The sequence below is a fragment of the Pristis pectinata genome, chromosome 19, assembly GCF_009764475.1.
Source record: "Pristis pectinata isolate sPriPec2 chromosome 19, sPriPec2.1.pri, whole genome shotgun sequence".
In the NCBI taxonomy this organism is placed as follows: domain Eukaryota; kingdom Metazoa; phylum Chordata; class Chondrichthyes; order Rhinopristiformes; family Pristidae; genus Pristis; species Pristis pectinata.
The window spans coordinates 34,861,380-34,874,565 of NC_067423.1; the positions used below are offsets into that span (position 1 = coordinate 34,861,380).

A 13,186-nucleotide genomic window follows, 5' to 3' on the forward strand; every position below is an offset into this window, starting at 1 on the left:
ATACCCTGCTTCAGAGGAAATTGAGGAGCCATTTGTAACTGATGTACATTCTAAACAATAACAGCCATAATACTGAGCTTTGGGGCAATGCACTGTGCTTCAAACCTAATAAATCATTAAGTTCAAATATGAAAGGGGTAAGAAGATAGAGAGAATGAGACATTGGAAGGACAAAGTCAGATAATCCAAACGACATTCAGTAAAATGTTCGAGTGAGGGTAAAGGGGCAGAGAGGAAGATTTAGAGAGAAACCCTACAGAGAGACATTAAGTGTTGCTGTGGGAGATAAATGTCTAATATTAAATGAACGGTAAGGAATGTAGCAGTAAATACCATTTATTGCAGAATTATAGCTTAATTGTATGGAAAAGGCACCATGAAACTATACAAATACAATATCAAATCCTTCTAAATGGATTTAAGTTCTCAAATGTACAACATTCTCAGTTCAGCAATGTTTTCATAAAATTACAGCAAGATAACAAAATTTAAAGTTCAAACAGTGAAATAGACAACTTGCATGTGAAATCTTTTAGTGTCTATGTGTAACATCAATAAGTCGTTACATAGATATCTGGGGTGGGGTAGTGTTGTTAGTTGTTCACTTCTCCTCTAAAAGGTTTCACACCAAGTACAGTAGCAAAGTAGCTCAGTGTTTGTTTAATGCAACTTCCTGGTCAAGCTTGTAGATCACAATTATGTACTTAATAAGATAAAGAAACTGCTTCATTAAATCAGTGACATCTTCTACATTGACATTTTGGTATTTCTACATTAAATGCCAATCATAGAAAAAACATTTATTTTAGTGCCTTAGTTACCAAAATTAATAGTCTTCTGAATTTAAAACTTGTAGACAATATTGACTCAAACACTCAATCCTATTCCCTTTTATCATTCTACGACAGAACATTACATACCTCATTCACTGCATTAAATCTTATAATAAACCGAGCAGAATATTAAATTATATTCAAAGAATGCAATCAGCATTATGATTGCAAAAGATCCACTGAATTTTAGGAGTAACAAATTTTTACATAATGCCGTACTACACCAGAGTAGTAAACGTTTGTCCTTTGGGGAGATGTGCTTCGCTGTTCCTCCAATTTGTGCCTTCTATACGTAATTTCGAAAAAGTCAGATAATCTCTCAGTGACTTCCTAAAATGCAAAAAGTGTATCATCGTAACAACGTTTCATGAATGGCTGTTTCCTTCATCAAAAGATTCCACTCCAGAGTCACAGCCAGCAGCACTGAGTTTCTCTTGCCTCCGTTTCATGATCTCTTCCAATTCTGATGTCCCGCGTTTATCCTGAAAATAAATCATGCACGAGATTTAGGATTTTGCACAGAATGTTGGGTGAAGAGAAAAGAGAAGAACTTCAAAATTTTCAGTTCTCGATTGCACTGTAATTACGAACACTCACTACGTTATCATTGAAAAACAACGCTTGCATCGATTTTTCTCATACATTTGCAATACTGAACATAATCTAATTTCCTGAATTTTGTAGTCCTTTAAGTTAGGATTGACAAGAACACATATTAAACATTTTCTCAATAGTTCCCAATATGAAGACAAATATAATCTAAACAACCTGGTCCTTCAAACAGAATATCAGATAAGGTAGTCTGCAATTTTTTCCAATATCGCTAAGTGGTGCTGTCTCTGTCGTGACAGCACAATTAACAATTTTCCCAATTCCTTCTACTGACTGGTTTCTCATGATAGTATTTTGTACTGAAGCAATTCAAATATTGTACATAGCAAGCATAGTACTCTAGCTAATTGGATAGCTGTTTCAAAGAGACCGCATAATAATGAATGATACAGACTGGTCTCTTACTGTGCTGTAAGATTCCACAACTTATTTAAGTTGATATTGTAAGTGAAAGAGCTCATCAACTTCAATAATACAATTGCCCTTTTAAGAACAGCAGTTTCCACTTCTAATTACTATATCTCTGGAGGAAATGTTCAGAGTACCATCTAATGGTTAAGTGACGATCTAGGCATCAAGATTTATCTTTTTAATGGCTTACAAATTAAATATACCCACAATGCTACAAATGACTGATCACTGTAATGATTTAACCAATCAGTGTGGTATTCTCATTTCAACATTTGAGAAATGCTATTTACAAGATATTCAAGTCTGATTGAATTAGTAAGATCAGTAGTTTGCTATTCCTGCCCCTCCACATCGAACCATCCCCCACCACTCCAAATCCTCCACACACCCCTAAAAGTATAATAAATTTGAAGGGGAACATTGGGTGAAAACAAAGGCCTCAATACTGCAGCAATGTCAAGAAAACTGCTGCTTTCCTCTTGTCATTTCTTTGTTCATTTACCAGAGTTTGGGGAACTACTGCACATATAGTTTAAAGCAGGAATCCTTAGCTACTATCAATGATCCAGGACAATTAAGCTGATAAGTTTATTGTTTTTTTTAAATCATGAACTAACCTCTGCAAAATACCCTGAACATCCTGCATCTAGTTACCAGGGCGAAATGAGGCTTTAATGTTGTTCTAAGCCATATTTACTGCTTAGCAAACCACTGATCCCTTCAAATTAACTTTTAGTTAAAATAATGATAATTTTATTAAAATTTTGTTTTTTCCCTTGATCACAATTTTGTGTTTATTTAGCACTCAATATGTTTTAAAAAAATACTTGTTTCCTGTCTAAGAATTCTTTTTATCAGATTGGCTGTTCAACCAGCATGATAGATGCAATAGATCCCTTTTGCTCTTTCCTGAAACCAATGAGTGGCAAAAAAGGACATAAGTTCTTGGATCAAAGTTCACTAGAACAACACGGAACTTTTCTCCCATTTAGCAGGAACTGCCATCACTTTGCTACTAACCATCAATTCTTGGCCTCCAGGATTAAGGGACAGCGTTCTAAATTCATTACAAGTTTGACATTAAATTTGTTTCTAGATCCTGAAGTGCCAAATGATAATTCTCCATAACATTTCTGTCATTTTATCTGGTACAGCAAATGTTCTGCTGCCTCACGAAGCTCATTGCCACAGTATCATCAAAAGGCAGCCAAAGGAGTGAACATTTTTTTTAAAAAAAGCCTTCTGCTTCTAACCTACAGCAGAAGCTTGTATCTGATCTCCAAGTTTCAGTTTCCTGTGTAGCCATTCTTTCCAGTGTGGACTTGATAAAACTCAGCTATTTTGGGAAGGCAGTATGGTCATTCACAATGTAAAAGCTGTATACTGTGTGCATTGATAAAACTGCATCTTGAAAAGCATCTACACACAGTCTTCACTGTTAAAACCAAATTCAAGACCTGGATTATAATTAAATGTGCAAACACAGCAATGTAGACAAAAGGAAAAAAAAGTCATTACATTTAACCAATGTGATGGCATGCTATTACCAGTCAAAAATGTAAATTTTAAAAGGTGTTCAGAGTTGGAATAAGCTTCAAGAGTACAATCAGGATTTATATTTAAATGATTAATATTATCTTTGAAAATTAAAATCCATTGTATGCAAACACAATTATGGCAGCTACAAAAGATATTTCCATCATTTCTTATTAATTGGAGATAATATTTGCCTCAAGGTATCTGCGCAGATGGCAACTACCCTGAGCATATTTCCACATTACCTCCAAAGGTGAAGTATACAAAAAAAGTTAAGAACTCCATAGTTTAAAATATGAATGGAACTTTGTTTCCCTTCAGACGTCATGAATTTCACTTCAACATATTAAGAATTGCTTTCATAATGTGACAGGAGAGGTAATATATTTGGGCTAGCATTTTAATTCTATTTAGTAGACCTACATAGTAAAATGCAAGCGCAATTTTTGGGGCAAAACTAGAGTCAGAGTTGTATAGCACAAAAACAGGCCTTTTGGCCCACCATGCCAACCTTTTGGCCCACCATGCCAATCCTTACTAATTCCATTTGCTTGCATTAGGTCTGCATCCTTCTATGCCCTGACTATTCAAATACCTGTCTAAATGTCTCTTAAACATAGTGATTGTATCTGATTCCACCACCTCCTCTGGCAGCGAGATCCAGATATCAACCACTCTGTGCAAAAACATTCCCCTCAAATCCCCTTTAAAGCTCCGTCCTCTTACCTTAAACTCATGCCCTCTTGTTTTTGATACCCCTACCATGGGAAGAAGATTCTATCTACACCCCTTAGAATTTTATACAACTCCATCACATCATCCCTCAGCCTCTTTCGCTCCAAAGAAGCCCAGCCTGTCCATTCTCTCCCCATAACTAAAGTCCTCCAATTCAAGTAACATCCTTGTGAATTTCCTTTACACTCTCTCTAGCACAACCACATCCTTCCTATCCTCCAGCTCAAATCATATCCTTCCTATAAGAGCACTGCATGCAGTAGAGCCTGTGGCACCAGATAACATCCCAGCTGCATTATTGAAGACCTACTCTCCAAAAGTTGCTGCATGTCTAGCCGAATAGCTATAATACAGAGGAGGTCTGAAAAGGAATCGGATGCATTAGCCATGGTTGGCACACCGGCCATAATAATAATTATATCCATATTTCAAGTTGATTCTATTTGGTGTTGCCCTTGGTGTAATAAAACTATGGCTTAGAATTCACATTCATTGGATGACAGCCTCAAGATTCCAGAACCCTTGTTAACTGGGACAAAACACTGCCCAGGTCTCAGTTAAGTGTTGTCCTCACTGTATCTGACTTCTAAATATACTTTAAGGGAAAACAGATGATATTAAAATACACAAAATTTTTCGGTACCAGTAAACAGTAAGCAATTGTATTTGTCAACTGAAAAGCATATCACCGCTCATTTCTTTCACCTCTTGAATATGATGTAGCCCTTCTACAACTCTTTTATAAGTCAGGTCAGATAACCCATTTAGCTTTACTGTAGATTTTTTTTCAAAGAAAGAAAGGTGCATTGCCCTTTTCTCAATCACACTAATGACCAATTCTTCCCAAATGCGAGAAGTCTGTATTTTTAAAAAAAATGGAGACAACTGTCCACCCTCACCCCATTGCTATTGTGGAGAAATAGCCTGCAGGCAAGAGAGAAAAAATGGGCTTGCTTAGAGAGTAAAAACAAAGGGAAGAATTGTGAACAAAATGAGTCTTTTGGATAGCAGTGGAAATGCACTTCAGGATGAGTGCGACATTTTCAAGTACTACTGCAGAGGCAAATTCTGCTGGTCCATCTTCTTTCGAGAATTGCTAAAAAAGTTGTCTTGATTAATTATGTTCTTCCACATACATATCCACCTTTGTTGAAAAGCCGATATGTGCAGGTTAGAAGCAATTATCTGATACATCACTGATAACAGAATGTATTAGGGATTAACAGGATCTGGGTAGAAAGGTGATGGGTGAAGAGGTAGGATGAGAAGTCCAATGCTTCAGCAGATTTTTCTACCATTGAGAGACAATAGGCAATTAATACGCCAAAAAGAATTCAATTTCTTCTTTAAATCTACTTTTTGCGCCGAAACAACACGTGAACATCAATGTTCTGTTGTATATTATGGCAAAACTGGATGTGATCACGGAGACCTACATATGAAAGTGCCAAAATCAGAAACATTTTGAATATCAACAAGTTTAATCGAAGATTTAATTTAAAATTATAAAAATCCAGTAGTGATTCAAGATTATAGATATGATCTTAATAGTTTAATGAAGTGCTTCAGAAAAGCATTACCTCCAAGGCAGCCTTTTGCACCGTAACCTGACTGTATACTCGAACACCTTCTTCAGGACAAACAGTCTTCAACTCATCCTTATTTAAAGAGAAAAGCTGTGCTCCTGAGAGAACACCCAAACTGTTCACAGTGCTGTAACACAAAAAGTCACGAATGTAGCTCAGAAGTAATGTTTTAAATATTTTGTTGAAGTTTCACCCATTCATGATTGACATTCCAGGTTTTAATGTTTTAGGCTACACAAACACCAGAATAAATGTGAGAATTGGACAGAAGTATAATATTTTTAACTTGTCATAAGTTTGTAGATGTACTTCATCCACAGTTTAGTCTTCATTCAATGAGTGATCAGAGGACTTCAAGTTCAACCACCCAAGTACTTTATCTAAACTATTACTTCAGTGCTTCACATCAGATACACACTTTTAAAATGAGATTTTGGCTTAGAATTTGCGACACTTGCCACCAATAAATAACTCTAAACTTTACAGTAAATACTGACATTTGGAAATCTAAAAGTTACTGTCAATGAAACACAGCTTCACCCAAGACTACTCTGCAGGAATCAATACAATGCTTTGATATTAACTTCAAGTTTTATAAGCACACTACTCTTGAAGTGAGTTTTAAAACACTGTAATTAGTTATAATTATTGAAAACTCTAACCCCGAAGAAATAATTCCACATACCACAGCAAACCTTTTGAAAATATCATGATTATAAAAGCAAAAATTAATTTTCTTTTAAGTTGGTGATATACTCTCCATATATCTCAACTCTACATGTTAGTCCTAATGTTACTTCTGTTTTCCATTAACATGATGCTTTTTACATTGCTAGCTGTTTGCAGCAGGTGACCAGCATATGCAATGACATCCTATCTTGACTATTTTAGCTCCCTTTGTCTAGCCTCTTCCCACAAATATTGCCAACATTTGCTTTTTGCTACTTTTGCAAAGTCAAAAGCCTAGAACTTCTGTTTAGCTGTTCACCCGTTCCAAGAACAAGTGTACTGGACTCCTCATTGACTTAGGCTGGGAGATCTGCTGTTGAATCTGCAGCAAGTCCAGTGGGTCCACTCGTTTTCAAAGGGAGGAAATGGCTATAGTCAGAAGGGAAAGGAGAAGGCATTTGATTTTTATTTTATTCAATTGAGTTAACTTAAACGAATGAAATGTTGGTGTGGAACTTGCACTTGTCATAATGGCGAAGTGGTCTGCATTTTATCATCATTTTTAAACTATTTCCTAGCACCAGTTTAATTTTTTTTTTAAATGCTTTCATGTATTTAAATTTTAAATAGTGCTTAATTTTTAGTAGCTTTTGTATCCAAATGCTTGTGAATGCCAATGTTTGCATTTTGTCCCACATTGGTTTGACTGATATGTACTTACACAGCACTAAATCCCTTGGACCGTAACCATTCTGCGACTTCCTCTGGGGTTGAATCATAGCAAATGCCAATGGTTGTGCTGTTGCTTCGTAACACCTGAAACTTCTTCTGTGCAGCACCACGCCCAATTGTAAGCCTGTGTGCCAGCTCATCCTGCACTTCTTCCATATGAGATTTCCTGCCTGCACAGGATATTGAACAAAATATCTTAAACCATGGCGCCTTCCAGAACAAATGCAATTCTTAGAACCTCTTCAAATGTTAACTTGGAAAAAAAAGTACAATATATTAATTTATTAATTTTAATGATAATTTAAGACCTTGTGTAGGATTTTTAATTCAGCTGAACTGCATAGCACAATGAAACTGATGTTTGGATACCAAAGCCATTTTCAGCATTTGAAAATTGCCCTTTCAAGTATAACTCACACCTGTGGTTTTACTTGTTAGCAAAATGAGAACACTCCACATTATATTCCATCAGCCATACTCTTCTACATTCACTTGCCCAGTTTTATATCAAACTTGGATAGATACAATATACCCAATTCCCTTATTGATGGGGACTGAATAGCTGGAAGCCCAGCACCAATCCTTGTGCCACCCAACTAGTCACAGCCTCTCAACCTGAAAATGACCTGTTTATTCCTTTTTCTCCCCCCCCCCCCCCCCCGATTAACCAACCTTCAATCCATTCCGGTATATTACCCTCAAAACTGTAAACGGTTTAGTATTCACGTGTGGCACCTTATCAAAGGCCTTCTGAAAGTTCAAGTACACTGCATCAACTGATTCATCCATACCTATTTTGGTAGTTAGAACCACAGAAAATTACAAAATTTATTAAACACGACTTCCCTTTCATAAACCCATGCTGACTCTGCCCAACCGTAATGTCCAGATACCATTTCCTTGTTGGTAAATTCCATCATTTACCCCACTACTGTCGTCAAGCCAACTGGTACACTGTTCATTATTTTCTCTCCTTTTTTTAAAATAGTGGGGTTATATTTGCTATCATCCATGGAACCAATGGAATTTTGGAAGATGGAAACCTGTACATCTATTACTTCCAAAGTCATCTCTGACAAAATCCCAGCATGCAAGTAATCATGGGGATTTTTTGCCTTTCAGTCCACTTACATTTTCTAATACTAATTTCTTTGATCTCCTTATTCTCTCTGGACCTGTAGTTATCTATTATTTCCAGGAAGATTTCCATCTCTTCCTCCGCAAAGACAGACAAAATATTGTCATTTCTGTCATCTCCTTATTCCACAATACAATTTTACCTATCCCAGTCAGTGAGGGACCCACATTAAAATTTTCTATTTAAATGTTTCCCACAAGTCTTTTCTCACTTTCTACTTTCCCTTTCTTTAAAATGCTTTAGTCCTTTCTATAGTGAGATAACTATCAGAAAGGAAAGAATTTGCAGGGTTAGGGAGAAGGTGAGGAAGTGGTATTAGCTGGATTGCCCTGCTATAGAGCCAGTACAGATTCAATATGCTGATTGGCCTCCTTCCACACTGTAATCATTCTGTGTTTCTGTGACTCAATTCATGAGCACACTAACAGATAGCATTTGGTTGATCAGTGCAATTGTAAGAAATATTCCACTCTTGCTTTCAGTTCGCATTTTCAAATCTTGATGATCAATAATTATGAGAATTATTTACTTGATTAAGTTGTAGTTACTGCAACAGAACTTTACAGCGCTTCATTCAACTTACGGTTCAGTGGTGTGTGCCCATCTCTCTGGGCATCCTTCTGCGTGCCAGTACTTTCAATAGAACTGCTACTATTCTGACGACTAACATTCTTAGCTCCTTTAATTACACCTGCAAACGGGGACATAGAGCCAGAAATATGTGCGGGTGGGGGTGAAGGAGCAGGGGGTATTGCAACTGGAGTTCTTGCAATGTAATCCAACTTCTGTTTCTGTAAAGGACAAATGCATTTAAAATTAATGTTTCCTCACCAAACTGAAGAGATAAAGCAAATAGCTGCAAACTGAAAGGCTTCAATGGGAAATATCTTGAATTATTATACCTGAAAATAATCTATTAAGAACAGCACTCATGTAACTAGGATAGAGATCCTAATGTTCAGATCTAATCACTGTTAAATCCAAGCGTGGTTCCAAAAACAAATAAAGAAATCCACCTTTACTCATTACACACATTTTCTTCAACAATAATCTCCTTGCCCACCATTAATAAAGATGTGTTGGTGTGATTTCTAAATTTGTATTAGTAACATGGATATAAATATGGCCAGGATGAAAATTTAAGAAATCCAACTCCTTTCAACTGCACAATTTGTTGATTCCTGTGAATAAATACATCACTACATCATGAAGCATCTTCAGTAACAGAAGGAAAATTAGGCTGAAAACAAATTGAAATTTCATGCACTTAGAAGTAAGGAACTTAGAGTTTCAACATTTCTACTAAAAACAGTGCTGCAGTGTTTTAATGTGAAAATAATGTAATTTTATATCAGCCATATCAGGAAAGTGGGTGGGAGGTATTATAAATATATCACTCTGCACAGCACATTCATCTTAACCAGACAACTTCTTACCATTTAAGATCAGAAAATACATGAAATACTCAGCAGATCAAGCAGCATCGGTGGAGACAGAAACAGGATCAAGTTTCCAGGTCGATCATGAATCTTCTGTTGAAAAGTCAAAGGCTATCATCTGAAAAGTTGACCCCATTTCCCTCTCCAGAGCTGCTGTCTGTCCTACTGAATATTTCCAGGTGTTTTTTTCTTGTAATTCAGATTTCCAGCATTTTCAGCTTTGACTTTTCAATTATGCTTGGTGGTGGTGCTGTTGTTCAACACTGTTAGGCAAGTTGGCAATTTGTTATAAAGAGGAGCAACTTGTGTTTTGTGCTCCCCCTTTATAAACAATCCTTGCCACTCTTGCTTTCTTGGAGTAGGAGCTCCAATACCGCAGGCCAAACATCCAAGATACTTCCAAAATCCAAGATACTTCTGAAACACCAAGATACCCAAATTCATGGTCGAAGTGTACCAGGCTGGAACAATACATGTATTCTCAAAATCAATTCAAAGCAAACACACACAAAAAACAGTTCAGGTTGCCACCTTAAGCTAGACTCCACATCATGTATTTTGCAGGAGAAAGCAGTTAATGAATACATGAATTAGTTATTAGCTGAAGATAAAAGTTAATTACTGGCATGAAGCATTCACACTTAATTAAAAGGAAACTGTATTTGCTAACACATATTCCAAAGAACCATAGGTTGACCCTTCAGAACACAATCTCATTCTTGAATGAGAAAAGCACATGCAAAATATGCAAATTACCTCCGATAGTTCTCCAAGCAATTGCTGTCAGGAAGTGATTGATGCCAATGAGAACCAAAACAAAACAAAAAGGCATGAAATGAAGATAAATGCACCAACATTGTTAATAACATATCCCTCCTGTTCCTATACCAGCAATGGATGTGAAACTTCAAATGATATTTCATCCTGCTTAACATTGGAACATGCAATGAACACTCAGATGTGAAAATGTATGTTAACACTCCAGCCTGCAATTACAAATTTGAAAACATGCAGCCAAGTTATTTGCAGGTTGTTATGTGCAGTTAAAAAGCGATATTTAATGTAGTCAGAAATCATTTACTGGTCTTATGGATATCTCATCATCAACCATACTGCACGTCTGCTCAACACCATATAACGAAATTCAATCACTGCAGATTATTTGCAAAAATGCATTTTGTTTTTAATTATTCGATGGGTTATGGGCATGGCTGGAAAGGTCATCATTTATAGCCCATTCCTAATTGCTCATGAGAGGTGCTGTTATTGCAGAAGCACAACATATTGCTAAGCTATTGTACTGATCTGGGAAAAAATGAACCAAATCTCTGACTAAAGATTCATATTTCATTTGTTAATTAATAGAAATAGGTAGTGGGTGGCAATATTACTGTACTTTTGCTAAGTAAAGAATGGCATTTCTAAGTTTTGACTTACTTGAACACTAAATCAATCTTTCCAGAGAAGTTGCAGAGAGAACGCTATTTCAATTATTGCTAATCAAAGACATCCAGGTATCTCAACAATAACATCTGACTAGGCTCAATAATTTACAGAAATATAATTAAGAAATGTTATAAACAATATCTCAGTCCATCATTTGAAAATGAAAAAGCTACTTGTCAAGACCACAATATCACAGATGAGATTTACACTGCGGATTTAAGTGCCTTAATTACTTTGGACCCCAAAGTGAAAATGTAAGATCCATCATCTAACTGAACTGCACTATACACATTAATTTAATTACTCATGTCACACATTGTTTATGGCCATTTTAGGCTGGCTCTACACTCAAAATCAAAATCCAGTGGTTAATCTATTTTAGTTGAGCATTGATGTTAATTTGTGGCAGATTTGTCAACAAATCTGGCACCCCACCTTGTGTCTGACTATACTTCTTCAAGGCCGATTCTGTGAACAGCTGCAGGGATTTTTTTCTCCCAAGTAAAGTAAACTTAAATTAGCAAATGCACATGGGAATTTTTTCCTCAAGAACAATCTAGTGAACAATCATGGTTCTACCAATTATGCTAAATGCAAATTAAATATTCAACACCAGCACTAGTATTCATACAACTTGAATGCAAGAGGTCTGAAACTGCAACGACATCAGCACACTACTGTCAAAGGATGAAGTAACCTAGAACAAGTAGAGCTTTTTTTCTATTAGACTTCCAGCATTCTTGGCCTGGTTTCCTTTTGCAGCAATTAATTTTCTTCCTCCCTTCCCAATTTAAAAACCTAGCTTTTTAACATTTACTTAAAATGTACACTTTGTATTCAGACTGGTGATCTACCCCACTCAGCAATTGCAATTTGATGAGATCCTATGGTGTTACAACTCCAAAATCCTTTTTTCTATATCCAATGAGATTGGGTAAAATGGGCAAAACAAAATCTCACTACTGCATGGTACAGCACACATGAACTGACATACTGGACTATTTTTAATTATATTTTAATTCATTAAGATTAAGTGAAAAAAGTTATTAATACAAACTGCAAACATTAATTAAGAAATCAGGCCAAAGATTGCAGCTAAGTGTAACTTGGGAAACTTCTAGAGAACGTTTTCAGCTTGAGGGATAGCAAAGGATTGGGGAAAAGAAACAGCTTAGGTTTGTAAAAATTCACTCATTCAGGGCAAACCATGGCCCTACCTTGAACAATTCAAATTCCTTCTTTGGCATCAACAGCTGCCGAGACAGTAGATAAAAATGCAGTTAACTTGATTATTTGTTGTACTGTGATAGAAAATCTTACAGGTACATGATAAGGCATTTACCTGAATTGTTTGATTGTAATGACCTTCAGGCACCCCTTCACCAGCCACGTAAGGGTTCCGTATCAGATCCAGAATGTTATTCGGCACATAACCAGACATTCCACTTTGATTTCTCACCTTCCACCACTGTTTCCTGTCATCAATGATCTGCACCAATGTGACATAAGCATATCAAACATTCCTCAAATCTTACATCAGGATAGCATCCAACTACTTAAAACATTAAATTTGCCTGTCATTAAGTTGCATACACGTGTTTGACATTTCTTAGAAAATTAATGCAATTTTTTCCACATAGATTGAGATAAAATTACTAGCAACAATTCAAGAAGGGATCAAGGTGAATTCATTGCTTCATTCCTGCAAGTGTTGGATTTTCCTTTGCACTGCTTCAAGATTTAAAGGATGTTACAATACAGAATCACTAATGATACTGTTCACATAAAACAGAAGGCTCTGAAATACCACCTCCCTTAAGATCAAAGTCAATAAAATGTTAAAACAGTGTACGGTCCTGGCCTCACCTCCAGTATGTCATCTTTCATAACAGAAAGTTCATTGCTGTTTCTTGCCACAAAGTCATACTTGGATTTGGCAAATTTCTTAGATTCCATGTTTACATGAGCTTCAGAATTTCTTTAAAAAAAAATCACAAATTAGAAAACATGGGATTAAGTCATAATGATCATACCCTAACAGCAACTATG

General features: G+C 36.2%; 1 protein-coding gene across 1 annotated transcript in view; it reads right to left on the bottom strand.

Moving 5' to 3' along the window:
- Positions 1–335: 335 nt before the first annotated feature.
- The window catches only part of eps8a (epidermal growth factor receptor pathway substrate 8a), a 137,663-nt gene continuing 124,812 nt past the window's right edge, over positions 336–13,186 (bottom strand). Inside the window, 6 exon segments of the mRNA XM_052033618.1 lie at positions 336–1,315; positions 5,708–5,840; positions 7,104–7,284; positions 8,836–9,043; positions 12,480–12,626; positions 13,004–13,115. Of these exon segments, the coding sequence (XP_051889578.1) occupies positions 1,199–1,315; positions 5,708–5,840; positions 7,104–7,284; positions 8,836–9,043; positions 12,480–12,626; positions 13,004–13,115 (898 nt within the window). The 3' untranslated portion in view covers positions 336–1,198.